Source organism: Cystoisospora suis (genome assembly GCF_002600585.1).
Source record: "Cystoisospora suis strain Wien I chromosome Unknown contig_4674, whole genome shotgun sequence".
Lineage (NCBI taxonomy): Eukaryota > Apicomplexa > Conoidasida > Eucoccidiorida > Sarcocystidae > Cystoisospora > Cystoisospora suis.
In genome coordinates, this window is record NW_027157466.1 from 1 (window position 1) to 26815 (window position 26815).

Sequence of the window (26815 nt, forward strand, 5' to 3'; positions counted from 1 at the left end):
CTGCAACCTTATTTGGTTTCGAGTGGACGGAATGCACGTCACTTTTTTGCCTTTTCTCCGCGGCTTGCCCCGCTGCCACCGTTCCGCCAGACACAGGAGACGCTCCAGCCTCCGATTGGGGCTCCAGCGCGCTTGGCTGGGCACCCGTGTTTTTAGACGAGTCTTTCGCCGAGCTCCCTGAGCGTTTCGTGCCAGCGTTCTTCTTATCTTTCTTCTTCTTCCCGGGTGCCGAGGACGCATCTTCGGACTGGTCTCTCACTGAGTCACCGCGGGCTCCGTCACCGCCAGTCGGCTCGGAGGTTTCTTGCTCGGCCGACCCTTGGGTGCTGGACATCTTGAGAGCACGAAGCCAAGAGGCGGGCGCAGCTGGAAGGAGGACTGGGACGGAGTAAGCTGGATTGCATTACACACGTGGGACCGCGTCTCGAAAGGAACGACCGAGAAAGAGTGCCAGGGACAAAAGCCTCGGCTGGAGAGCGCATTCGAGTGAGAACAAGAATCGAAGCAGCAGAAGAGGTAAAGAAGGACTAGACTGATGTCCGATCCTCCAAGCGCGTTGCGGAAGATCAGGATATGAGCGACTAGGCCAGTCAGGGCTGAAAAGGCCTTGGGCGCTGATCAGCTTCGGGAGTCCAGACAGCACGTATGTGCAAGTGGGCTCGCGACACAGAAGACAGGTCGTGGGGAGCTGTTGCAGTAGGCATCCGTGCTGCAGACCGCGTGCTTCACCGATCCTCTCTTCCTAGACTTTGGACACAGGGACCTGGCCCTCAAGATCGAGTGAAGAGGAAGAGCCCTCTCCCAGAGGCTAGTTCGCACCGCGGGGCCCGACAAGAGCCGATTGTGAAAGAAATGTCAAATTCACATGTACATACAGGAAGGAGGCGCCACGAGAGCTTCTGCGCCACCTGACGTCGCTGCTTCTTCAGGACGGAGAAATGAAGTGTAGAGTCAGTACGGACTTCCCTTCGAGAAGTTTTGACCTGGGCGGTTGCACCAGCCGGGAATGTGGAGTGCTGGCTTCTCAAGAAAGCGCGGGGCGCGTCGCCGGAACACATACGGCGAAGGAACAATGGGTACACAGCATGTCGCGGTCTGTGGCCGAGGCACCAAAGCGAGCCGATCAGCAGCTGAACGAGAGATTTGTACACCCGCAGAGATTGATTTCCGGATGGGCTGACTCCCGTCGGTATGCAGGGGTAGTGGCGTTTTTCGGACTCAGACTACTACTTCTTGATTCTTGCGATAAAAAGCGCTTTCACCGGAAAACTCGGTCACTAGACGTCATACACTGGAAGAAGAAAATGTCCTCAGCACGGTAGGAAGACGCTGTCTGCAACGTGCGTCAGCCCTGCATGAGTAGAAGCTCCGGTTCCCTTGTGCTTTTGAACTGTGCCTTCTGTAGCGCCTAGACCGCTGCCTCGGGCAATGTGTCACTCATGCAGATGTGGCTGAAAAGTGAGTTGAAAGCGGAAGAAGACTCGCAGTCCGCCTTTCTCAGACCTGTGCCACTGCCTCGTGTTTAGCTGAAGGTGAGCGAAGCTGTATCCGCCCACTTCCAGCGCCGGGTGCCTGGGTCGGATAGAGCTTGGAATCCGTGTCCTCGGGCACGCACCTAGTGTGTATCAGGAAAGACTTCAGCGCGTCTTCAGGTATTCTCGCCCGTCAAGAAGGGAAAAGACCGTTGCCGATGGCATGCAAGAAGATAGGGGCGCCGGGCTGTCTTGAAGCCCTCTCCGCTGATTGGCATTCAGTTATGTCTTGTGCTCTTCGAGCTGCATGGGACCCTGTTTCTCAACAGAAAAAGCACGTACGACGCTACAGTAGCGGGACTGTGCTTGCGACTGAGCTCAAGCGCAATCAGGGCAAACTGAGTCCGTGCAACCGCGTTGCCCCGCAGCTGGCCCGTGAAAAGAGACAGGCCTGGAGGCGGAGGCGAAGGCTCCCCCCGACGAAAGTTGGCCGGGCCAAGGAGCTTGCGTACACGTCAGACGAAACAAACAGTGGCCTCAGTGCATTGTTCTGTGAGCGAATGAAGTTCTCAAGTCACGGCGAAAGCTGGGGTCAAGAGGCTACGAAGTTCACGCTTCGAAACTGAAATTGTGTTACCTAACTGGCCTTGTTCTTGCAGAACAGCTGCAACCGTGTCTGCCCTGTCCCTATACCAGAGGTAAACCGCAGTCTCCACCCTAGTCAATCGCGTGCTCTCCGGGATGCTGCGTGAGCGCTGCTTGCCGAGACTCCTCCTGGCCGAATTCCCAATGCGACGAAGGCCGTCTGCTCGCGTCGGGGATGCGACTTGCGGGTGTTCGTCAGCCGGGCCTGCCCGGGAGGGTGGTGTGATGTCAGCAAGAACCCTGACCCGAACCGACAATGACAAATGACAACACTTGCGTTTGCCTGTGGCGTGTTTACGGCCTCCAGGTTCCGAGTTCTAGTCACGATCCCGCGCAGCGGCGCTCGTGCCGGGAAATTGCCTTGGGCGTTCGTGTTCGGGTGATTTTAAAGCATCGTTACGCAATCAGCACAGGAGGCTGCGTCGCTGTTTGGAGCCCAAGAGGTCTTTTATGGCGGCAGGTCTTGGATCATGCGTACGAGTTTGTTTGTATGTAGGAAATTACCCTGTCACAGTGCGTCTAGCGCGCCGGCAAGGCCGAACCTGAGCCGCGCGCGGCTGTGTACTCCGGGTGTTCGGCTGTTTGTGAGGAAGAAAAGACAGCACGTTTGGATTCACTCCCAGTTATTACATCGCTGCGTGGCGGCATGCGTGGGTCGACCCGCCGTTTGCGCCCCGCGGTGGCACAGTGTGCCGGCGCGCGGGAGCGTCGGAGTCGCAGCGGTCTTGCATACATCGCCATCGTGCCGGCTGCGCTGGCACGGGGCAAGAACAGTTTTCGACAACGCCGGGCTAGGAACACAGCAACCACTGTGTTTGCTTTTCTATTATTTCTTCTTGTAGTCATTGTGAATCCCGTTAGAGGGGATCGGACTGCGGTTTTCCTTGGAACTGACACACTTGTTTCAAGCAAACGAGACTCTTTCGAGATGGCACCGCCTTCCTTCGAACAAGCTCCTGCCTTCTCCCTGCTCCAGCAGGCGAAGAAGGAGCTGGAGCATGTCTCTATTTCCAGTCTTGTGAAGGATCAGACGCGAAATGACGCCTTTTACAAGGAAACGAAGGGTGGGTGTGTGTGTGTGTAGAGGCGGATTGTGCGCCCCAGTCATTCATAGATGAGATGGAAGCGCGGTGACCGGGGTTGGAGTTGGCGAGTCTTGCCCTGCACGAAATTTTGCCTTATGCGTACTCATGCGCTGGTCGAGCTCAGCACCTCGATAGAGTGGGCCCGTTGGCAGCTCACTTCCGTCCTTTGTTTCTCTTCTCTTTTTGCGTAGCCTGCCCAGCCAACGCCGTGCACCTGTGCTATAGACACGAAAATTACTTGCACAGCGCTTGTGCGATTGTTAGCATAACCAGCTATGCCGACAGGACCTAGTATGATAGTCGTGCATCTGACAGTCGTTTGGTGACTTGCCGCAGTCAATGTCGAACTTTCCGTATGATGGCGCCTGCGGCGGAGACACTCGGCGTCTGCCTGCAATGCGAACCGAGATAGGGCTGCCGGGCAATTCCCTGTCAGTGTTTCGGGTGTAGCTCCGCAGCCCCGTAACTCTTCGTGTGTCGGCCCCCGTGGTAACGAAAAAAAGGCCTGGGAGCGAGGACTGGCGCGTCCGAAGACGCTGGTGTTTATCTATCGTCGGTCTCACCGTTTCCAACTAGTCTGTTTCATTCAAGCCGGGTGTGTTGCCAAGGATGTTTTGTCTGTATGGTCTGATCGAGAAGGGCACTGCCTGCTGTCCCGTCACCACTGTCAAGAGTTCTCAATGCAGTCGAGGATATGCTGTGCCAATGGCAGTAACGGGCCAGCACTTCTTCGGAACGATCTGCTGGCTGGCAGTGCTGCCTTCTAGCATTCGAGTGGTTTCTTGGGAAAGAGTCATTGACTTTGCTCCCTTTCCTTTAGAGACTAACAGGATGGTAGAGGAAGGGGGCGCGCGCAATGATATCACATTCGAGCAAGACCATCATGTCTGAGTCATCCTCCAGCATGATTTTCTCTGCTCAGTCCAAGTCTTACATTCCCTCACTGCTGTGGTTTCTACGGCACTTCGTTTTGTTCATCAACGCTTGAGGCGTATGCAATGCTTCCTGGAGTCGCGTTTCGAGTCTCACGGCGCTTTGATCTCTGGGGTGTTTTTGCGTCTTTTCTGACCGCAGTTGATATTCACCTCGATTTCACCCGACAACGTCTGAACATGTCAGCCTTCGAGCAGCTCCTCAACCTAGCTGGACAGAGAGAGGTAAGTGCCTGCACGGATTCATGTGATCTCTCGGCAACACAGAGCAACGCGGCAGGAGAACCCATGATGCCCTTACGTTGTGCGCAGGGTGAATTGTGGTGTCTTTTATAGAATGTGTGTAGGTTCTTGGGATGCGTGTGTATGCTCGATATATGTATGCGTCAGAAGTCTGTCAAAAATCCAAAATACGCACAAGGTCTTCTTTCCGGTTGGCGTAGTGATTTTCCTGTGGAGCCGTGAAGAAGAAGCTGTCTTCACCTTCTTCGAAGTTAGCAGGGAAGGGGAGAGCGAGCTGCAGGACAGCACGTGCCCGCCTATTGCGCGCTTGAATACACTCGGGGTGCGATCTCCAGGTGCTTTTCTCAGCGAAGGGAGTCACCTGCATTTCTGTGGTTCTTGGTACCAGTGATTTCTGAGTTATCTTTATATCCGTTCTCCTGTATCTCTTTCTGAGTGTGAAGATTCTCCAGCTGTAGAGAAGGCAACCCTGCTTTTCTTGTACATGTATCAGATTTCCATTGGTGTGTCTGTGCCGTTCCCTCCTTCTGATAGGTCTCTCAAATGATTCAGAAAATGTTCTCGGGTGAGCTCATCAACACAACAGAGCAACGCGCAGCAGCTCACGTGGCTCTACGAGTACCTCAGGGTCAAGGAGAGAAGTTCACAATCCAAGGAAAGGACGTCTTGCCCGAAGTCCATGAAGTCCAAGACCAGATCAGAGACTTCACAACTCGTGTCCGATCTGGTATGTGTTACGTTTCATGCAGTTTCTTTCATACTTCTGTAGATACGTACGTGTCGTGCACGACACATGTAGGCAGGTGTATTTGTTTCTCCATTGCCGTGTATATTGTTAGGTATATATTTGCAAGTGTGCTTGCGGTGTGTAGTAGTATTTGTGTCGGCGCGTATGAGTTCACATGCATCGTTACCTGTGTCTTTGAAATACGCGCTTGTATCTGTAGGAGTGTGTGTGCTTCGGTAGGTCCGTTGATGATACTTCGGACGTGATCCCAGAACGCCCTGGTGCCTGGATGAAGCTCAGCGTGGAGTTTTTTTTTTAAAAATTCGTTCGTCTCTGCATGATACAGTGTACACATACACAACTACACAGGTTTCAGTGTCTTCACGTAAATGCTGTATGCTTTGAATCGGTCGCTTTCCTACAGGTCAAATACTGGGCTACACCGGGAAATCTTTGACAGATGTCATTTCAATTGGTATTGGAGGAAGTTACCTTGGCGCTGAGTTCGTTCACTACGCTCTCGCGGCGGATTCTGTTGCCTCAACTAAGGCCAGAGGCCGCAGACTTCAGTAAGTATCAACCGGGTGTGCATCTGTGCGTGAACAGACATGAATAGTGTCGACCGTGCCTCTTGGTATTCTGTCTCAAAGGCTGGCCTCCCGCGCTCTTCTCGGAAGAGAAGCCAGTTCTCTAGGATATCTATACATGCGACCTCTGTTCTTTATACCTGCCGTTGATGTGGAGTCTACATGAGCTGTATATATTGACGGATTGCCTTACGATACGGGCGACCTTCGTTAAAGGGAAATTGATATGAGATTTGGAGCTAGATATATGTTGGGAGGTACTTCTGGCTTCTTCCTCCTGTACGTTACTAGTAGCCGCCAGGCCTTTGCGAAGTATACAGTGTCTTGACTTACGGAGATGTGGCGTATTGTAGTTCTCGTCTACATAATTTTCCTCTGTGGTCCTCGTCTCGATGTGGGAATATCGTATGTATTTCTTCCGTCTTTTTTTTCTCAGCTTCCTCGCCAATGTTGACCCGGTAGATGTCTTCTTTGCTGAGCATGGGTTCAATCCTGAAACGACTCTAGTCGTCATTATCAGCAAGACGTTCACGACTGCAGAAACTATACTGAATGCTCTTACAGTTCGCCAGTGGTTCTCGGATTACTATGGAGGAAATGAGGCAGCTATCCGTAAGCTGTTGTTCACTTTCTTCTTCTATAAACAATTCTACTTCTTGATGAACTCGGGCGAATGTTATAATAAGAGTCTTAATCGTATCTGTACTTCACACTCGACAGGCAGGTTTAGTCGGGGGTACTATGTCTATATACAGATGTGCGTTCCTTACCATACCGTATGAGTATGTTTGAACGTAGATGAACAGTTTTTTGTAATCAATGCACCAGCGCAAACAACTAAGAGAGATAGCTCCTAGCTATGCGTGTCGAATTCTGTTTCTCTTGGAAGTACGCGGTTTTCCGCTGAAAGTTCGACAGTCGTGTGGAGAGTCAGTCTACACGGCGAATTCAAGACATCTATCTGTCCTGCCGTCTGTGTCCCTCTTTGTTCCTTCCTCCTGTGCGCACACCCCATGTATAGCAAAATCATCTGTATTCATGTATGATTGTGCTCGGCTACGCTGCTGTAATCAAAGCTAACACCAGAATACTACTCGGCACTGCCTAGCGAACGGTGTGGTGTGTAAAGCTTTTCAGTCGGGGGAAGTTCATTGCGGTGATGGCTGCGTGCAGGCGCACATTTCTGTGCTGTGAGCACAAACCTTGAAGCGACGGAGAAATTCGGAATCCCTCGTGACCGGGTGTTCGGCTTCTGGGATTGGGTTGTAAGTTTTCTCTTTTGACGTTCGTTCACTCTCAGTCACATGGTCTTTTCTTCGTGGACCTCAGGGCTATATGTTGTTGAATGAGGCGTGTATCCACGCGTGTGTCTCTGTATTCAGATACTAGTCTTTTTAGTCCTATTGCACGAGGGGGCGTTATATCATCCGAGACAGGGTTGCTTGTAAACTTCATGTATATACGTACGCATGCATTTGTGTAGACATAGATGTGTGTAGCATGGTTTGCATTGAATGGCCGTTTCTGATGTGCAAAAATTTCTTTATCCGTGAATCTGAGGCTGCGCTACGGCTCTCTCTTCAACTAACTGAGTGTTGTTAGGACATTTCCTGATGCTGCTTCGGGTGTTGCCCAGAGACAAGCGTATGAGCGGTCCGCGAGCTTCAGTAGTTGTAGTCATAACACCATCACCTGCGCGCGTACAAGATTTCCCTTGTAGAGAAGATGTTGATCGTCCAAGTGTATGGGCACCTCAAGACGTCGGTCAAGTGAACCAGTGCCACTACTCGAGCATTCTCCTGTACGGTGAATATGATTTCTGCTACCCCCCCCCTAGTGTTTTTTTCCTTCTGTGTGTGTTTGCCTGCTTCTTCTACCTACAGGGAGGCAGATTTTCAGTTACCTCGGCTGTCGGGCTTCTTCCTCTTTCCCTTCAGTATGGCTGGGATATCGTGAATGAGTTCTTGAGAGTAAGTCATCTTTAATGGCCCTTCCATCACGGAGAGTCATTCTCTCTGTTTCTTCACCTACAGTATCCCTGCCTAAGATGATTTTCAGTAGTTCTTCTCTTCAAATACTAGAGAAACACTCATTGCCTTGTCTCTTTTGTCTCCTTCACACACCACGATAACTTGGGAGGACAATAGTGAGAGTGGAAAGAGACCTGACAATGGACATCCAGCATTTCATGCGACTGAAGAGGTGTCGTGGTCTTTCTTTCTGTCTCTCAGGGAGCGCATGCGATGGATGTTCATTTCCGAGAGACCAAGTTCTCAGAGAATCTCCCAGTGATCATGGGGCTTTTAAGCGTGTGGAATTCTTCTTTCTGGGGATATTCCAACGTCGCTGTCCTTCCCTACGCTCAAGGTCTCATGAGATTTCCTGCTCACATTCAACAGCTTACGATGGAAAGCAATGGTAGGTGAAAAGCAACCGAACAGACCTGTATTGTATGCCTTCACACGTCGATACGATTCATATACGCTTCTCTCGTTTCAATTTCATCAAGGGGTTATGTAAGCATACACCACTTGCATGTATATGATACGCGTGTACACATACATAAGTCTGTATACGCATAGATGTCGAATATCTGTGTGCGTATGTACAGTTCTTGGTCTCGGTGTTTTTTATAGACTGGCTGTGTGTATCTGTAGGAGGGTTCTGTGCGTGACGAGATGTTCACGAAGAGACGAGAGTAGCGGGAGTCGTTCAACCCCGGCTTAGTCGTCTACTTCGATAAGCTTTCACTGCATTCTCATTCTGACCTTGTGGATCTGTATATATATGAACCCTTTCTCTCTTGAGGATGTTGATGATGGTGTTTTTTACTTTATCCGCTCGTGCTTTCTAGCATCGGCGTAGCGTACCTACACATAGGACAGGCACCCGTCCTCCTAACAATAGATCACAAGAACCAGGCGAGGCATTGACGAAGAAACAACGCGGAAAAGTTCAGTGGACAATAAGTCGAGGTCGAGTTTTTCATTCGTGTGTGTTCGTCTGCTGGAGATCTATCTCTTTCCATTCTGCAAGATCGTCTCCATTCATCCTTCTTTCCTTCCTAAGTACCTATGAATTGCCGTGTGAATCTCTCAGTTATCTTTAGTTCTCCAAAGCCCTGGGTTTGTTGTCTCAGAATAAGGCCCATCGTACCTTGTTTTCAGTATTCGCTACGTCGTCTTTGCCTTTGAAAAGAAAACCGGTCTTGTTTCTTCTTATTCTGTTCACCCGTAGTCTTCGATCATCATCGTCTTCTCTTCTGTATCTACACAAACGGTCTGCTTACCTAACTGTTGAGACAGATTACAAATCGTTTCATTTCTTTTTGTCTTCCAAAGTAGGGACAGGACTTGGGTGGGTAGTCGTGGGTTTCCTTTCATAAGGATTTCACCCGACACATACACGTAGTTCTCTCGACCACAAGAACGCCTCCGAGGGTCAGGATAAGCCCATATATGAGGTTGGATATAGGCCTTGCATGATTATAGTGTTCGCTTGCTTCCTCTTTCTGTTGTGGATGGTGCAAGCAAAGAAGGGATCGTGTTTGTCTAGAGGCGATGTGCCTTGATTGCTGCAGGAAAGCGCGTCACATGCGAGGGGAAGGCAATTCCGTTCGAGGCTGGAGAGATCTACTTCGGAGAGCCTGGCACCAATGGACAGCACAGGTAGAGTCTTGTAGAGGATCCAGGTTCTATGTGTGCACGTCACATATATAGAGAGAGAGACGTATAGATACGTGATGATGTATGTGGCTGTGTACCTCCCCGTCATCGTTGACGCTGTGCTGAAGGAAGTAATGAGCATCGGATGTAGGGGATCATACATGCATCATGTGCAACGGATGACGATGAGTCTTCGCTTATTTCCCTCCTCTAGGAGATTCAAGAACCAAGGTTAGAGAACCATGGGACGTACACACACAGAGCTGAAATGGCTAGTGAGCACAGGCATAGGTAGTCCCAACCACATAAACACTGATTACGGCGCGATTCATGGACATAGTCTGTATCTGTTAGGTTTCTAGGGTGAATGGACGAAGGGGGAAGAAGATTCCGAATGTACAGGGACTAAAGAGGCGTGGTGGGCAGTTAGGGTGATCGTGCTTTCTTTGTCGCCAGGCAGGGGTTAGAAAGTCGAGACTTGCTCGTGAGAAGAGGAAAGGGGGAGATTGGTCGTTAATGTCCTCTTGTTACTTTCAAACTCCTGGTGTATGGTGTGCGCGTACATGGATGTCAGAGGTGCCACATTTCTGTTTTTTTCTCTCTATATATGTATATCTGTATGTATGTATGTACACCGGTTTCTAATATCTTCCTACTGAGTATGCAGGCGGGTAAGTGAAATGTTTCTGTGCATGTTTGTTCTTGTTCTGTCTCCCGTAGCTTCTATCAGCTCCTCCATCAAGGTCGGGTCGTTCCATGTGAATTCATCGGCGTCATGCAGTCCCAGCATAACCTTCAAATCTCGGTATGCCCACGTGCGCATTATATATGTGTGTATAGCTGTTATCGCATAGATTAGGAGAGGTCACGCTCTGAAGAGGAAGGGGCGGAGGTTTTTGTATATGACAACACTAGGGGAACACACCTCAAAGTGTTTTGTATTCATGCGAAGACTTTCAGCAGCTTCGATGCCATTCTGCTGTCCTCCGTGTTTTCGGCGTTTTCTCTCTGATGACTACTTCCTCTTCTTCAGCTCAGGATTTTGTGTTGTTCTAAGGTTTCTTTCGTGTTTATGGAGGAAGGGATAGGCGGTATATACTGTTTATGGAACAGTGTTTCGATATCTATTCAGTTTCGTTTTTGTTTTCCGCACTTGTTTGCAGGGCTCTCACATCACCAATCACGACGAACTCATGAGCAATTTCTTCGCCCAGCCGGACGCGCTTGCATTTGGGAAGAGCGAAGGAGAGCTCCAAGGAGAGAATGTCCCTCAAGCCTTCATCCCACACAAGACCTTCCCTGGAAACCGTCCTTCCACCGTGTACGTTTTACGAGCGTTCCAGGGACTTCCCGCATTCATAAGAGGAAATGAGAATTGATAGTGACGAGGATTGTAAGCAGGGTGGCCACCATGAATTATCCGTAGGTGCGGCAGCGTGCAGTCTCAGGGACCTACGGAGTTCTCTTGGGGGAGGGGAAGGGGGGGGCGTATCCGCCGGATGCCATGGAGAGATTCATAAGATCATCTATACAGATATGTGTGTGCATGCATCTCTGTATTCTACGATGTTTCCGGAAGTAAGACTTTCTTCTCTTTCGCTTTTCCTCTCTGTGTGTACTACCTGCCCCGTGTGTTGAACTTTTGGAGTGCGGAGTATACAGGGGTGATCGGATACTGACTAGAAGATAAAAGTTAGAGCGTGCATGCATGTAAGGTCTTTCGTAGACTAGAACGACGCAGTGCAGGATTACGAAGTCGACTGCATGTCTTGTTTTTTTGACTTGCTTTGTCTTGCACTCTCTTCTTTTTGGAAATGAAGAAAGAAAGCACTCGAGAGTTGCTGTGATTTTAGTTTGCCCAAAGCCGGCAAAGGGATAACTACTCCACGTATAGATCTCCCTCTGGGAATGGAAAAGCATTTCCTCAGTCCTTTGGACCGATAGGTACCTATACACGTGTGTTCCATTCCTAGTGAGCAAATCCGTCAGGTAGGCACCGCGGAAGAAGAATGTCGGTCTGTCTATAGGTACGCTTGGATAACTGTGTCCGCCGCGTCAGGAGTTGACTTCCATCAGTGATTGATAATGCGCGCTGAGACCTTTATTTCTGGGTGGATATTCTATAGACTACTACTTCCCAAGCTCACGCCATTCTACATTGGACAGCTCTTAGCGCTGTATGAACACCGCACAGCAGTCGAAGGATGGATGTGGGGAATCAACTCTTTCGACCAGTATGGGTAAGAAGAAACCTTTTTTCCTGTCATTTACTCTTATAGTCACCCTTGATCTGTCTGGCTGTATATATACACTCAGGCGTAAGGTTTGTACATCCGGTCAGCAAATCTTTTTGTGCAACCTCTCTGTGATGATGACGTATGGGAGTGACAGAGGTTTCACGTGTCAATCAAAGTCCTACATGCATTTGTCTCCTTGTAACTATATATACATATATATGGAGAGAGCAAATGTATACATATGTATAAAGATAAACTGTATTGGTCGAGGGCGTTTGTCGTTTGGATGTCTCTTCGCAGAAAAGTGTCTGTTTTACACTTCCTCTCCGTGGAGGTGCAAAGTGCCCGACAACGGCCTGGCCCTCACTCCAAAGAAGCCAGCTAACATGTACAGAAGAAATGTAAAGCAGTTCGGAACTCCATTGAACACTCTTATGTATCTGTATGTGAATAAGTGCCACTGATCGGTTGTACTGAGGGTTGATGTGTGTCATCAGTACCTGTGTACAACACTGACAATGTATGAATGAATGGATGTCTTTGTTGTCGTTTTGCTAGTGTGGAGCTTGGCAAGGTTCTCGCGAAGAACGCGCGGAGCATGATTGCGGCTCACCGTGAAGGGAAGGCGTAAGTTTCAGCGCACGAATCGGATCTTCTAACTTTGCATCATCTGCAGTTCCAGTGTGTCTATGTGTCTTCTATGCATCATCATCATCAAGGGCATTCCCTTTCTGCATTCTGTGTGGAAGCGATACGTGTATGTATGTTGGTACTTCTTGCGTATGCGCTTTCGCGAATACATACGTACAGAGGCAGAGAAGGATGTAAGCATGTCGTGTCCATCACGTGGTACTCATTGTATATACATCCGTATGTGGGATTCCACAGTTGACACCATGTCGCCTGAGAGCTCGGTTCATTCACGGTGGGTGTGTGCGTGGACGAGCTTCTCTGAGATACGCTACTTTTTTCTCTGCGTGGAAAGCACGCTTGTACCAGTAGAAGGTGGTGACAGAGTCCGAGGTGTTGAGGAGTGGCCTGAGTGTAGACGTTAGGTGTGTGCTGGCTCTTTTGCTAGAGCAAGACGGGGCTATGTAATAACGAACCAACCTCAACCTGCCGCACCCGAAACCACGGTGGCTGTGGTTATGCCTACATTTGCTCTCTACTTCGTGTCCCGGTGCGCGGTGGAAAAATAGGGTCAGCACATGCAAGTTTTTTGTGCAGTGACGCGTGTCTGGACTTTCCACGATCTTGCCGTGCTTATGGCCCGTGCGCTGCGCTGAGAACAAGCTCGTCAATGGTTTGCTACGATACCGTCTACAAGCATGTATTGTGAAGGGAGTACCCTGTAAGGAAGTGTTGATCAGGAGCTTAACGCGCGGTGCATGGTCGTGGCGGTGAGAGGTAGCTCTGGTTTGTTTTTTTTTTTTTTACTTTATTGAGGAGGCATCAGCGCAGTGTATTGTTCGTTCTGCTTTTCCTGTTGCTCTTCAGATTGCCGGCTGATGCGGACAAGGGATTCAACCCGGTTACAAAGAAGATGATGATGCACTACTTGAAGCATACCGGTTCCGGTTCGGGACAAGGGGTGTTGCATGCGGGCGCGCCTTCGTCTGCTGCAAGAGACGAGTAAAAAGGAGGAATGGGCGGCGCGAGGCAGCGTTCAAGTGTCGCATTTCGTAGTTCGGTGTTCACATTCCAGCGTTCTTGAGGTGGATCATGGGATCATTCGTTGGTGACTGTCCTCTATCGATTTGTCGCCGTCAGGGACCATTTTGCTTGCCGTTCGTCACTCAGTCCCAGTGTTTTTCTTTCTCCCTTCGCACCCGCATCGGAATGTCTTCTGTGTACATGAGCTCCCGCGTTTTTTGTGTGTGCGCGCGTGTTGCGTGCAATCAATATGAGAGCGTTTTTGTGTTGGGGATGTAGCACCCGGGTGGATGCAGGAGGCTCCAGTGTTTTCTCTCATTTTTGGTACAGGTGCCCGTGACTGGCACTTCCTACAGTAAACCGAACCTACAAACACCATTTGGATATTGCTGTGCATGAAGAGGTGGTGCATATACACCGTGCAAGAGGGTGATCTGACAGGACATTCGGTTGTGGCCTGGTTTCCGCACTTTCGCCACGTTTGCAAGCGCTAACGTGTATGCTGTAGGCTATAATGTTCTATAGTTATTGATGGCCCGTCACCGTAATAATAGCATAATAGCACACGCGGCGTAAGTGGATCCTTCAAGAGCGCGGCCCTGAGCGCCTGAACATCTCTCGCAGTTCGCAGCCCCGGTGTGAGGAGCACTCTTCTACGGGGAGGCTTGCTGCGGCGGAGTTCGTTTGGAAGGTACTCGGGAGGCGGCAAAGCGGTCCGCACCGTATTAGGTACATCTGAGTTTTTCTCGAGCGGGGTCACAGCACACGTAGCGTAGCTGCTGCTCCCACGTGAATCAGTGCCGGAGCTAGATAGCCCTTTACAGCCGTAGTTGTGCCGTGCAGGTATTCTAAGGCTGATCGCGTCTGTTTAGGGCTTTCATGCCGGGGTCCCTCGAGCAATATAAGAGACAGGGAGAAGCAACCTAGCCTGTAATCTGCTGGGGGCTGACTGGGATGGGGGATACTGTTGAGAGGTGCGGCAGGTGCTTGAACACGGAACTCGAGCGTCAATGACGGACCGCCATGTCAGCAGATGTGTACCTAAGACTTAAAGAGGTCAGGGCAGTCGAGGTTGAGATCGGTTCGCAGGAACTATCAGAGAGTGGCAAGAGCAAGACCGAGGCCGCCTGCACCCAAGGTCAGCCTTGGGCCGGACCCTACAGCGGTTGAAACCGTCTGTTCATCGACAGCCAAGCTCTTTGGGCTGTAGGGCCGTGTAGGGTGGAACGAAAGAGCATGCGAAGATTCTCGAATACGTATGGCATCTCACAAAAACAGACTGTTGATCGCAGCTGGGGTGGCCGGCGCAGCAGCTCTGTTTGGGGTGAGTCAGTTCTAGTTGAAGAATGAAACTCGTGGAGCTGCGACAGACGTGTTCGACAGCGTGCGGTTCAGTGTTTCGGAGTGGTGCCGGAAGCGCTCACCTCTAACTTGGCGGAGTACGGTGGACTTGCCGGTGCAAGCTGTGAAGTTCTGGCGTTCTCCAGATGGTGTGTGTAGTCGGGCTGCGGAACGGCAGTGGGTCTCGACTGAAGAGTGAAGGTCAGGAAGTTGAGGAGGCTGTAATATTCGTGGGGCATCACGATCAGCCTAGGGCAGTGGGTGTTACGACATCCGGATATAGAAGGGTTCTTCAATCTGCGAAGGTGGTCAGCGTGCAGGTCGTACAGTCGCACTGGCCACCACATAAGCTCGGTCCTCGTGGACCTGCCTTTGGGTGTTTGCTCTGTTCTCTCGACTACATTCACTTGGTGAATCGGGCGCAGTGGACAGGGGTATGTTTTTCGCCAGCTTATTCGACGGTCACAGTGGAGACTCCGTGCGCAGAGGGGACCCGCCACTCCGGCTCTCAGAGTGGCAGTGCCAGCGGGAGAGCGGAAGGCCAGTATCACTGAACACCGCGGACTCTTAAGAATGCGATTGTTCAACAGACGGAGGCATGAACAAGCCTGGGTACTACTGGTTATCAGAGTCCTCAAGGAGAGCAGCAGTTCGGGTGCGTGGATTTGTAGATCAGTCCGTGTTCACTGGTCTCGCTCCCCCCCAGACTCTTGGCAGCGGACGCAGTGGTCTTCATTATTGTGAATACACTGGTCATAAGCTTTATCCAGTCTTATCACTACGGAGATTGACGCACCGCACGTAACAAGACATTGAGAATGTCCCGGAGTCCTGGGCCACCACGCGAACCCACGTGTCCATGGTCCAACCGCTAACTCGTGGTTCTACCAGGTCCCACGCAAGGAAAGCTGCAAATAGCACTTCAGTGCCGGGCTTCTGCTTGCAGAGAGTATCCGTGGTAGCCGGCTGCTGTGTAGAAGCTGGGTCCGCCAAGCAGTCCGTACGTACACCTCGGCCCCCTGGCAGGCGCCTAAGAGGGTCCCGGCCCTGTGCGCTCCGTACACGATTGGTTTTCTTGGGTCCTCCTTCAAAAGCACTTAAGCAGAAGGTTGACACAAAAATGGCGAGGTTTATCTTCTTCCTTGTAGTCGCTCTGGTTGAGTGCTGTTGGCGTCCCGCTCCAGCTTCGTGTTCGCGGGCGGAGCGGACACACGTCACGATAGCTCCTGAGGACTTGCTCAGCAAATATGATCACAAACTGCAACAGTTCTCTGAGTACTTTGGTAGGCTAGATGCACCGGATGTTCTGATAACACGAAATCCTGTGCATATACCCTGGCAGCTCAAAGCTCTACTGGAAAGTTCCTGCAGGAGATACTGGAAGATCTGGCCAGGCACCCCGCAACAAAGTTCGGAGTCGGGATCAATTCAGCTGCTGCTCTTCGCCAGCCCGTCTATTACCCCCAGAGAATCCCAATCACTAGAGGCAAGGAGCTTTGCAATCCACTGTAATAGACTGAAAGAAGCTCTCCCCGTCAGCTTACAGAAGTCCTCTTGAAGGGCTCCCAACCGGGTCACCCCAGGTTGGTCAACGCAATTTCTGTTTGCCTCCTGTTGGAGAGCTGCAACCTGTTTCCGAATTCGTATCATCCAGCAACAATCTGTTGCACTTATGGCGTACATCTCGACACTGACGATCCTGGCATTAATTCCGTTCTCTTTCCTCGCGGTGTTTGGTGAGTTGGTTGCCAGCTTGCTTTCAGTTCCGCTGCCCACCAGACAACTGCCTGACAGGCGCGGCGCCGAATTTGGTTGTATATACGTGGTGTGCTATCATTGGTAAGACGGCCTGCTGTCATCCAGCTCCGCTTGTCCCATGACGCTGTACTGGCCTCTAGGCTACGCTGCGGGAACCCTCACCTTGATGCTGCTGTTTGGACTGATGGCCAACTGGATAGTTTGTGTTTGCTCCTTAGCTTTTGGCGGTGGGGATCTTTGACTCTCATCAGATGAGACTTGGTGGTCTGTTCAACGAAGAACACCTCTGCAGGCTTGGCGGCGTACTTCAGCTACGCGAGACCGACAAAACAGCTCGCCTACGCTATCACTTTCTTTGCCTGTCTGGTAAGTCTTCAGCTCGGACCCTGCAAAAGCGTATCTCATTATCTTGGCTCAGCTAGCAGGAAATACGATTTATGGCCTTCTGGCAGGGCTGCCCCTTCCGCAGATCAGTCCGGCATTTTGCGGTAAGAGGCAGGATTTTGGCTCTTCGCTCAGCATATCACGACGGTACGGTCAGGCCTCGCTGGGCTCATCTTTGACACTGGTGAGTCCACCTACCCTTGTCTCTTGAGCAGCAGCTGTAATGCGTCTTCCAATCTGTGTCACCAGGGTTCGCGGGCAAACGCTACGAAGTGTTGAAGCTACTGTACTTGGCGTTCGTGGCTGTGTTGGCAGCCCTGCTGTACCTCACTATTCCTTCTTACGTACTCGGCAAGGAGCCTCAAAACGCCCAGGAACGAGAGTTTGCTACGTGAGATAGATGGCGAAGTCAAGCCGTTGCTCAGCAGAACGGAGTGTGTTCCAGGACATGCACCCGGTACATCGTCTGCTTCATCTGCGCTTGGGTCGTGTCCGGAGGTATCATGCAGGTTTGTTCGTCTTTCGTCGTTCTTACTCCACTCAGAAAAAGACAGCGATCTCCGCAGCTGTTTTACCTTCTTGGAGCCGCCTTCAACCCGCTTGGTAAGGGCTGATCTCCAAACCTGTGGTGTTGTCCGCTCCACATCGCCGCATCAGACCCGGCGTCAACATTCTACATTCCAACGCAACTTCGCCTAGACACGTGGGAGACCTACGTAGCCTTGAGCAGTAAGAAACCCCTGATAGCAGTAACCACCCAGGTGTTCCCTGAAGCACGTTTTGCAGTATGGGCGTTGTTGACATACGTTTTTGCGTACCTGCGACAGAAATACGAACAAGGTGGGTTCCACAACTTCCTCCGTCTTAACCAGGGCAGGAACTCCCGGTGTTTCAGACAGCAGATTCGACCCCGAGTTAGTCTCACGTGAAGTGAGAGAGCAGTGGAGACGGCTAACGTCGCAGTGACCGGTTGGCTGACTGGGCTCCGATCACTCCGGCCTTAGCGCCGCTCCGTGGACTGAGAGTTACCTCGGTGCATTCTCGGGAGTGTTGCCTGCTGCTGTACTACCGTGCTAACATAGTGTACACTGCGTGTGGTCCGAAGCGCTGCGGCCCTTTTAGCCTTGCTCGGCATCAGCAGACTTTGGCCATGGGCCGCTTGCACACTAATCTGGAGACAGCTTGTACGCGTGTTGCCCGGTCAGAGGCTATCAAAAAGCACTGAGTTCCGGCCAGCCGAGGACGAGCCCGGCCACCGGCGCTTCTTCCCCAGTCAGTAGAACAGGGACTCAGCCACTGGATAGGGTACTAACCGCCGCTATATCCCCGCGGGGAGTAAAGTTTCAAGGCAGTGAAAAGGGCGGAACCTCCTAGCGGGACAGGGCATGTCATCCCGAATACGATGAAGAGGCAAGCAACGGGCCTGCACAAAAGCCACACGACGCACGCTCAGCGACGGGACCTGCCTGCCTGCACGCGCCAGGATGGCTGAACGGCAAAACAACTGAGGGACTGATGCTCTGTATTTCTGTCCCACTCCTGGAGCCAGGGCAAAGGCACGAGGTAGAACGTGAAAATTCCCCTCCTCGCCCTACCGAAAAGGCGGAGACACCGGTAGTTTGGCCCGTCTTGGCCTACAGCCTAAAGTACGGGCAGAGACCGGAAGTAGAGTCACAATCCGGTGGGATCGCGCCGCCTGCCGTTGAGCTCCGCACGTTCGCCGAGCTGCAGAGCTGTCAGCTCCTGGGGTGAGGGCCCGACTTTTTTCGAGGGTCGAGCGCTTCGTTGCTAAGCTGCGTCTGCTACAAAGCCCCGGGCGAGTGCAGGCAACCCAAGTGGTCGGAGTGCTCGCGACTGTTCTAGAGCTGCTGCAAATTCTATCGTCATGAATCGCCTCGTATCGCGTGTCTTTGTACATAAGTTTTCATCGGGAGCAGTTTCACTAAATTAATTTCGGCCTCCAGAAGGCTGTTGTCTTTCGCCCAAGGACGCTTGCGTTCTGCGGAATCGTTGTCAGCGGGAGGCTTTGTTTTCACTGACACGTGTTTGTTTCTGTCTTGTCACTTCAAGCCTTAGGGACACCAACCCGGCTGCGCTGTTGATCTGGCTTGTGAAGAAAGCGACGCGTTTTTCAGAACGTTTCGCACACTTCGCCGGAAGCTTCGCAGTGGACTTTCGGAGCACTCCCTCAGCTTTACGTACGTCCCTAGTAGCAACACAGTCCTTGCGCACACACGTCCACCGCAGCGGGAGAAGACACGAAGGCGAGCGGTCGAACGAACCACCCGCCTACCTCAGACGGCACCCTCCCTTCTTCGCTGTCGTCTGCCCATGCGCAGTGTTCTGGTGGTCCCTCTCCCCTTGTCCCGTCTTGCCTGTCGTTCATGCGCTGTAGTCTGTTCTGCTTTCGGGTGTATTTGCTTCGCAGGGGTTTTGTCTCTGAAGCAAAGGTGCGCCGCCGTGCTTATTCCCGCTGTTGGGCCGGACGCGCACCGTGGACAACAATTCCTCTGTCGTCAAGTGAAATTGTAGAAAGCAAACCCCTTGCCTGCGGATTCCTTTTCACTAGAACAAGTAGGTACGGAGCCTAACTCCTTTTGGTCCGAGCGAATCAAATAGTATCCTCTTGACAGCTAGCCTCTGAGAGTTGCCTTTTTTTCTCAGGCCCTGTGATTTGCCGGTGGCATCCGACGCTGCCGGAGAGGCGCAGCGCCGCGGTTCACATCTCTTTCGTGGGGGGGAGTGTCCTCCTCAGTGTCTGTGTGTGTTGCCACGGATCTCATCTCGGCACAAAACAAACAGAGCAGTCGGCAAGGGTGCCACGTTTCCGTGTGTGCGTCTGGACTGCTGGCGCAGTGGAGGGCGGTGCCTCCCGGCTTTCCCTGCCGCAGTCGGAGAACTTCTGTCTTGTGGCACAGCGCGAGGAACGTGAACCACCCGATGTCGGTGCTTTGAAAAGCGGCGGCCTTTGGTTCAGGACCTTCTAACCAGTCCCAGGGAATATAGTGTCCATGATTTCGCACAAGTTGCCGCTCTGTGGGCCGTGTCAGTCTCAGATCTGCCCGGTTGGAGATAACTCACCTCGCAAAGACCGGTGTGGCAATGTGCCCCTGCTGTCCTTGTGCGTAGGTGTTTAGCCCCGCTGGAAAAAGCCCGTGTGACGCGGGTCCACGTTGGTCGACGGAGTAGGGAATTCATCACCTCACTTTGTCTCTTGTCAAGTGTCCTTTTGCATGTCGGCTTTGTTCTCTTTGTGCACGTCATTCCATCATTTATTCTTTGAAGCGACTTGTCGCCTATGGCTCTCCGAATCAGCAACCTCAAAGAGCGGTTGAATTTTCCTCGGAGTCTTTGACGCCCACGAACCTTGTGTCGGGAGATTACTTTTTCTTACTCCGGTTCTTTCCTCGTAGCAGAAGTCTCCATTCGCTCAGACGGTTCTCGGAACGCAACGGGTGCATACACCGATTACTTCCACCCCCGCCTCCACTCCTAGCGCCGTGACGGTGTTGTTTGGATGCACTTTCGCCCTGTTCCTTCCGTCACCTTCGCTTACTCGGGCGGACTCTTGGTTAAAGAATGTCGGCCTGAAGTAGTCTGGTGCGGCCCCGGGGGCCGTTGCACTCGGTCATGAAGAGTGCCTCTTCCGTTACCTGAAGCCTCTCCAGCTTCGCATATCAAAGAGAGCACCCCTCCAGGTGTAGTCGGTCGCCGTCACGGTCGTTTTGTTGGCTCTGTCAGTCTTGTCTTTGTCGAACTCTCCAGGCACTCTGTAGCTCCATCTTTCCCCCGTTGGCCTCCACCGCGGTCCTGTCCCAGTGTGGCGGATTTTCGTGCGGTTGCGGGCACAAAGTAGCCTCTTTCCTCTATCTGTGTAGAGATGTCGCGCAGCTCCTCCGTGCTGGCATCTGGCTTTCTCAGCCAGGGTGGCATTGTTTCGCAGGTTGTTGCGCCGTCTACCGCTGCGGGCAATGCAGGGAACTTCCTGTCCGGGGAGTCGCGCCCACACGCGCGGAGCTTTGCGTTTTCGCAACCCTTAACAGATCCCCGCAGCCTTCTGAGTCAGTCGCCTGCTGCGGCGGCGGCCAAGCGTACTCGGGAGATGCTGCAGACTTTCTCTGTCTCCTCGTTCGGACTCCCCGCCGGGCAGGATGAAGAGCTGCCGTCCGTAGCGGAGGCAGCACGGTTCGTTGCGACGGTCGGTGCGTGTCCGGAGGAGCCTCGCCCGGCGAAGCAGGCGAAGATGCTTCCTGGTGGTAGCGTTGCCGCTGCCCGGGTCTGTCTTGCTTCCATATCAACAAAGGCCGGCAACCACGGTCTTTTCAGTAGCTCATTCCCTTTCGGGGTGGCTAAGGCGCAAGAGAAACTGACAGCCATGGCCGGAGGGCCTCCCGCTACAACACATGGGCAGAATCATCTGCATGAGGGTTTTTTGGTAGGGAAGAGCGTACTGAGCTGGACCTCCAGAAACGTGTCAGTCACTAACGGTGTTGCCAGAGCAGCTGCATCCCCAAGTTCGGCGCAAAAGCTGGTCAAGAGTGAACCTTTCAATGCAGCCAGCGCAAGTCCCTCTCCACACAAAGCTAGACAGCATCTTCCTGCAGCTGTCGGAGAGTCTCGGACAGAGGAAAACAAAGACGCTACCTCGAGACCCGTAACCCGTTGCGGTTCCCCCTTCGCGTGTCAGGTCGAGGAGCTCAATCCTGTAGAGCGCTGCCGACTTCTGATCACAGACACGTCTGAGTCCTTTGGTGAGGACTGGGGGATTGACAATGCACACAACACTCGGCTAGCGCAGTTCAACTACGACCAGGCAGCTTACCGAGCTGATAAGGCCCATCCCGGTGATTACACCGCTGTCAGCAAGCGCATCGGACCCGAAACGCGCGACCTTCTCGTCTGCATCCTGAACCAGGTTGCAGCGCACTTGGTGGATACTACGATGAACAACGCTCAGTGTGGCGGTGGAGCGGCCTTTGCTAGTACCGCAACGGGTTCGGTGCAACCTAGTGGAGACACTCACAAGGCTGTTGGCAAGGATGGCAGCGCAGTGGGAAAGCAATCCACGTTAGAGCTGAAAACGATGAGTACGGATCCTCTGAATTCACGAGCAGCAGCGACGGTGGGAATCGCGCTTCAGTTGTTCGACCGCTTCATGCTTGTCGTTCACCAGCACGACGTGCACTACGGGCTAAATGCAGAGCATCAGTTGCATGTACTGCATGGCTTGACCGCAGCCGAAAGCGCACGAGGAGGGTCGGGCATCAACAATCTGATGCTCCATCAGCTCATCGCTATTGCGTGTTTTTGCTTCGCGGATCGCGTGGAAGCTATTCACGCGTACGACTATTCCGTTGTGCTCGACGCATGGCGACAGCATGCTGTTGGTCTGTTCAAGCAAAGCTGGACACCGGCCCCGTCTACGAATTTGCTCATGCGGAAACTCACTCTGATCGGAAGTCGGATCTTCTCCCACATCACCCCTGTTGGGAACGTCTGTGTGCCTCCTGTCTCTGAATTAGCCGAGGCCCTCTTGAACGTTGCTGTGCAATTTGGCATCACGCGTGCACACAAAATGCCGGTGGAACGACATCCAGAAGACCATCAGACCAAGCAGGAACTGGCCTGTTCGAACTTGCAGGACAAAGACAGTCATGTTCTGGGGGGGGAGCAGGCCACCGGTGGTGACACAACTGGGAAAGAAAGACGTGAGCTGCGATGTCGGAGGACCGACCACCTGGCCTGCGGGAAAAAAAATAGTTCTCCTCGCGACAAAGACAGCTTCGACAAGCCCGCATCGTCTTCAGCTGAGGCGGGGGAGAACGTAACTAAGAATGACTATTCTCTCCGGGTGCGCATGAGCAGCAGTTCACTTCCTGACTACCCTCGGCTAATGGCCCAGTTGTTGGCACGTCTCGGACAGTTGGATCGGCGGATCGCCCTCGAGTTCAAGCCTTCAGTTGTGGCAGCTGCTGTTTGCCAGGTGGCTCTTCTTCCGCAGCATACCGTTCCCGAGTACTCGCCACTCTCACCAGCCGCCCGGGTTCTTGCGTTGCGTGCTGTCACCGCAGCGGGGGCGGCGGCGAGCGCCCGCCTTGTCCGCCGGTGTCAGTCCATGCTGCTACATAAGTGGATCAAGGTGCGCTGTGTGTTGGAATTAACGGCACGTTCTCCTTCGGCTGTCGCTGGAAGTGCCAGTCTACCTGACCGGATGGCGGCTGACTGGGTTGCGACTCGGCTGACTGCAGGCTATCACAAGGACGTCGTGGCGCTCCTTCATAGACATGCCGAAGTGTGGCTGCAGTGTGCTGCGGCAAATCTCCGTGTCCGTGCTCTGACGGGAGGTGGTGTGACTTCAGGGGCTGAAGACGCTGTAGGAGAAATCGGTGACGATGATTTCCCGACGCGTCGCTCCACAAAGCAGCACGAACGAAGTTCGACGCGGGAGGCGCGTGCGCTGCAAGAGAACTTGTCACAGTCAATGGAGCGAAGAAGGCTACGAGGTGTACGTTCGCTGGTGTCAAGGCGCGAGAGAAGTTCACATGGGGAAGACCCGAGGGCTTGCATGAGTGCATTGAGTAGGCAGCTGCGGCGTAACGGTCAGATGTCTGCAGAAAAGCCGGGAGTCTTGGGCAGACTTGCGTCAATCGAGAGTGCGGGCGAAGAAAACAGAGAGAACTGAAAAGCGAAGCCAGGAGTCATTAGCAAGGACAACTACGAGGACGACTGCCTATGGAGTAATAAATGGTGTATGAGTTTTCACGGAATATGAGGGACAGATTTCTGCTCGATGTCCGGGGACAGACCTGGGGTCTGTCATCTTCTATTGCCAAGCACGTGAGGCTCAGTGCGCGCTGCGTCAAAAAAGTCGTCGAACGATGCGTAGGTGTTCGCAGTTGGGGTAGCGGTTTCTTTCGACGTGGACGAAGCACGCATTGATTTCTTGTAGAGCTCACGTAGATCCCTGACACGCCCCTCTTCCTTCCACTTCCTGTAGGGGAAATGAGAGGTCCACTTTCCACTCATGTCCTGCAGTCGTGCTTTTTCTCAAGTGCTCACGAGGGGTATTCAGTGTGCTTAAGGGTTGAGCTGTTTCCGCTATAGGGAAGAGGGAGTCTCTTGTCACACATTCATGCAACCAAGCTGTTTTCAGTTTCCCAAGCCTTTTCGGGCTTACGCGGGAAGGTGGGAATTTTGCGGTATTTAGCGAATTTGCGTCATTGCCCTGCTTTGTATGAGTGAAATTCTTCAATACGCTGTCATCTTTGCTAGGCTTGTGCTGCTTTTCGCAGCCGCGGGTGTTGTCGCTTTCATGTAAAGAGTTCTTCCTCGCAGCCGCGGGTGTTGTCGCTTTCATGTAAAGAGTTCTTCCTCGCGACATTTTCTCCCTAGGGTGTGTTCGTTGAGGAATGCTGTCTTCGCCTGTCAAATGAAAGAGCGTGAGTAGCGCTTCGTCGAAGTCTGACCGGTGTCGACTTGTGTCTGTCGTCTACATGAGTGTACGTTATACGTGCAATAAATTGCCATTGGCCATCCGTACACACGGCAAAGGAACAGTATATCTTTGCTCCACTTGCTCCCATCAAACACCTTCATGGGGACACGTGTCGTGTCTCGGTGATGGGCCGCGCTTGGTCTCTTCGTCCCTACGTGTTGCCATTTTGGAGATAGTTGTGATGCCCGTCTATATCGCCTGTCCTGATTGCATATTTGCTTTCATCCAGGGGTTTGTTACGGGGGCGGTTCCACGCCGAGGTATGATCAGGTTTAGCGAACTTGCACTACGTCCAGCCTGTGTCATAGCCGGTAGTCGGTTGATTTTCTTTGTCTCCAAAAGTTGTTTCGCGCCGAGGAGCTGCTCTGTCGCGCTTCCCTCCATCTCTCGGCTCTTCGGGACGCTGTGTCCGGATTCTTGTACACGGGCGAGACCCCCTTCAACCCGGTTTACTACGCGTTCAGCTCGTGAACGCCTCCTGTTGTGCGTGTCGTCAGACGCCAGTTCATTCAACGGAGAAAGTAAACCCTTGTCTTCTATACATGTTTCCTGAACTGATCAATTTTCTCACTATCTCACTTCGAGGCAGAAAGAGGACCGCCTAGCGGTTGTCGCCTTCACGTAGTGTCTTCGTCGTATCTGTGACCTCGACAAATAGTCTTTTTCAAAGGAAATCGTTGTCTTGATTTCACTTTCTCCCGCCGACATGGAGACTTCGGTCATGCCGCTGTCCTTGAACAGTGAGACCGCGACGGTTGGCGTCCTTACAGCCCGGGCCCCGAGGGGTGCACCCGTCGCCTCACACCCGAAAAGCGGCTCGACCTTCACTCTGCCGCAGCTGATCTTTCTTGCGACTGAGTCAGTCGTAAAAAAAAGACGTGCGGGCTCACGAGTCTCAACTGTGATCAGGCATACGGCCCTCGTCTTTCAAACACTCAGCTACGCTCCAGTCCACATGTGAATCTGACTAGCGAACTGCGGTTAGATTACTCTTACATGCATGTTTCCCGGTTTTCTAGTATCCAACGCGAGAGAGGAGCTAATTGTACCACGGGGGGTGACTTCAGAAACCGTTCTTCTGGCCCTGTACTGCAAGAGCGAGCTTTCCCGTCATGTAATCTGAATCTCTGGAGGTTGAAGTGTGGACACTGCCGGCTGCAAGAGTGCTGCAAGTCTCTCCTGGCTGATGTTGGTCAGTGAGGCGGCAGGCGAGGTCTACTCGGCGTCTGAGAATGCTAACCCTGTTCGGCCTATCCTAGAACATGAACGGTACCACAGTGACTGCGCATAGTGAAGGTCAAGAAACCGATAGCTTTTACAGGGCGACCCCTTCTCCACAGCAAGAAGCCGCAACGTCCAATTGTAGAACCTGATGAAGATACTTCAACAACACTTGCCATGGTTCGCCTTTATTGTGTAGTTGCGAGCCCGCTGTCTTCAGGTGTTCACAATCCGCCACTGTCCGGGTGAAGTCCGCTACCAGGCGAATGAGGTTGAGGAGCCCCTTGACATCGACGAATGGTTGGAGCACGTGCATTCAGTTTTTGAGCCACTGTATACTATACTGAAGGAGCGCCCAAAGACGATCGGGACTCGTACAGCAGCGAGTATCTGAGTACGCCTCTGCCTCAGGCGCGGGCTTGCTCGTGACAGTTACTTTGTCTGATGCAAGACAGATGGATACCTTTCAGCCTAAAATGCCTACCGGCGCCCCATGCGTTACCTTGCCTTCATGAATGTGTCTTGGATTCCTTTGATGCGCATACTACGACCGTTTTGGGAGGAAAAGGGGTTATCTCGTTGTTCGCCTTAAGCAGGCATCAAAAGCGTCGACAACATAGCTAGCTGCAAGAGACAGTGTACAGCAGCGACAGGACTGAAGATCACATGGTGCTAGTAAGCAGCTACAAGTGTTTCGGGCCGGTGCGCACAGGGCCTGCCTCGGGCGGTACTATCCGCCACGGGCTACTACTGGTGCGCACTCGGTAGAGACAAGTCGTCCCCCACAAGGGGCCAGGCTTGGCCCTGCGCCGGTACGTCGGGATTCAGTATTGTAGGTTTTCGCACCTATTCCTGGTGCATGTGTCAGCGTGAATATAGATCTCAACGGGCAGCCTCGCTGCCAGATTGCTCCAAGTTGGGTGGCCTACTGTCCTGCCAGTGAAGAGGGCCCTGACCACGGAGTAACCAGTAGGAAAAGATTTGAGAGGTAGGACCGATGAAAAAATGTTACCCGTAGCGGCAAGGCCTCTAACATTGTGCAGACATGCGCTACGGCAGCGGGTGTTACAGTAACGTATGGTCGTTAGCTTGCGAGGCAGGACTAGAGTGTAGCAGTGCACCAATCACTAGTACGAAGGTTAAGAGGGACGCCGTTTCTGCCCTTGGGCGGATTCGCCGCACACAGATCTTCTACTAGTTTAGACACCTAATACCTGGCTCAACTTACCTTGCTAAAAGCTGTGAGTAGCCCGGTTTCGATGCAGTCTTCGCAGACTGTACTCCGAGTGCCGCAGAGGGCTCGTACGCAACTACGTTGAGGCAAAGAGAAGCCTGACACGTGCGCGGGCACGTGTCAGGCTTCTCTTTGC

At 52.4% G+C, this 26815-nt stretch overlaps 3 protein-coding genes across 3 annotated transcripts; all 3 read left to right on the forward strand.

Annotated features, from left to right (window-relative positions):
• The first annotated feature begins 2611 nt into the window (after window positions 1-2611).
• Window positions 2612-13558, forward strand: CSUI_008370 (glucose-6-phosphate isomerase). Its single transcript, XM_068068504.1, has 14 exons — window positions 2612-3181; window positions 4277-4359; window positions 4912-5104; window positions 5529-5673; window positions 6128-6303; window positions 6865-6956; window positions 7575-7661; window positions 7923-8109; window positions 9272-9359; window positions 10077-10161; window positions 10520-10677; window positions 11483-11596; window positions 12152-12220; window positions 13091-13558. Exons 1-14 carry the CDS (start codon window positions 2764-2766, stop codon window positions 13227-13229), a joined length of 2034 nt encoding a protein of 677 aa, XP_067919518.1. The 5' UTR covers window positions 2612-2763; the 3' UTR covers window positions 13230-13558.
• A 2179-nt stretch (window positions 13559-15737) lies between these two features.
• CSUI_008371 (uncharacterized protein) lies at window positions 15738-17695 on the forward strand (the record flags this gene model as incomplete). The annotated part of the gene is made up of 6 exons (XM_068068505.1): window positions 15738-15870; window positions 15930-16095; window positions 16724-16913; window positions 17045-17357; window positions 17387-17569; window positions 17607-17695. Coding segments are annotated over 6 exons (1074 nt in total), but the record flags the coding sequence as incomplete, so codon positions are not given.
• A 1428-nt stretch (window positions 17696-19123) lies between these two features.
• On the forward strand, window positions 19124-24398 carry CSUI_008372 (uncharacterized protein). The gene has a single exon (XM_068068506.1). It carries the CDS (start codon window positions 20610-20612, stop codon window positions 23409-23411), a length of 2802 nt encoding a protein of 933 aa, XP_067919520.1. The 5' UTR covers window positions 19124-20609; the 3' UTR covers window positions 23412-24398.
• Window positions 24399-26815: the final 2417 nt, after the last annotated feature.

Coding starts and splice junctions, on each gene's coding strand:
- CSUI_008370 (XM_068068504.1), top strand. CDS start 2,764: ATGCGTGGGTCGACCCGCCGTTTGCGCCCCGCGGTGGCACAGTGTGCC. Junction 5,674..6,127: donor GCCAGAGGCCGCAGACTTCA/GTAAGTATCAAC, acceptor TTTTTTTCTCAG/CTTCCTCGCCAATGTTGACC. Junction 11,597..12,151: donor AACTCTTTCGACCAGTATGG/GTAAGAAGAAAC, acceptor TCGTTTTGCTAG/TGTGGAGCTTGGCAAGGTTC.
- CSUI_008372 (XM_068068506.1), top strand. CDS start 20,610: ATGTCGCGCAGCTCCTCCGTGCTGGCATCTGGCTTTCTCAGCCAGGGT.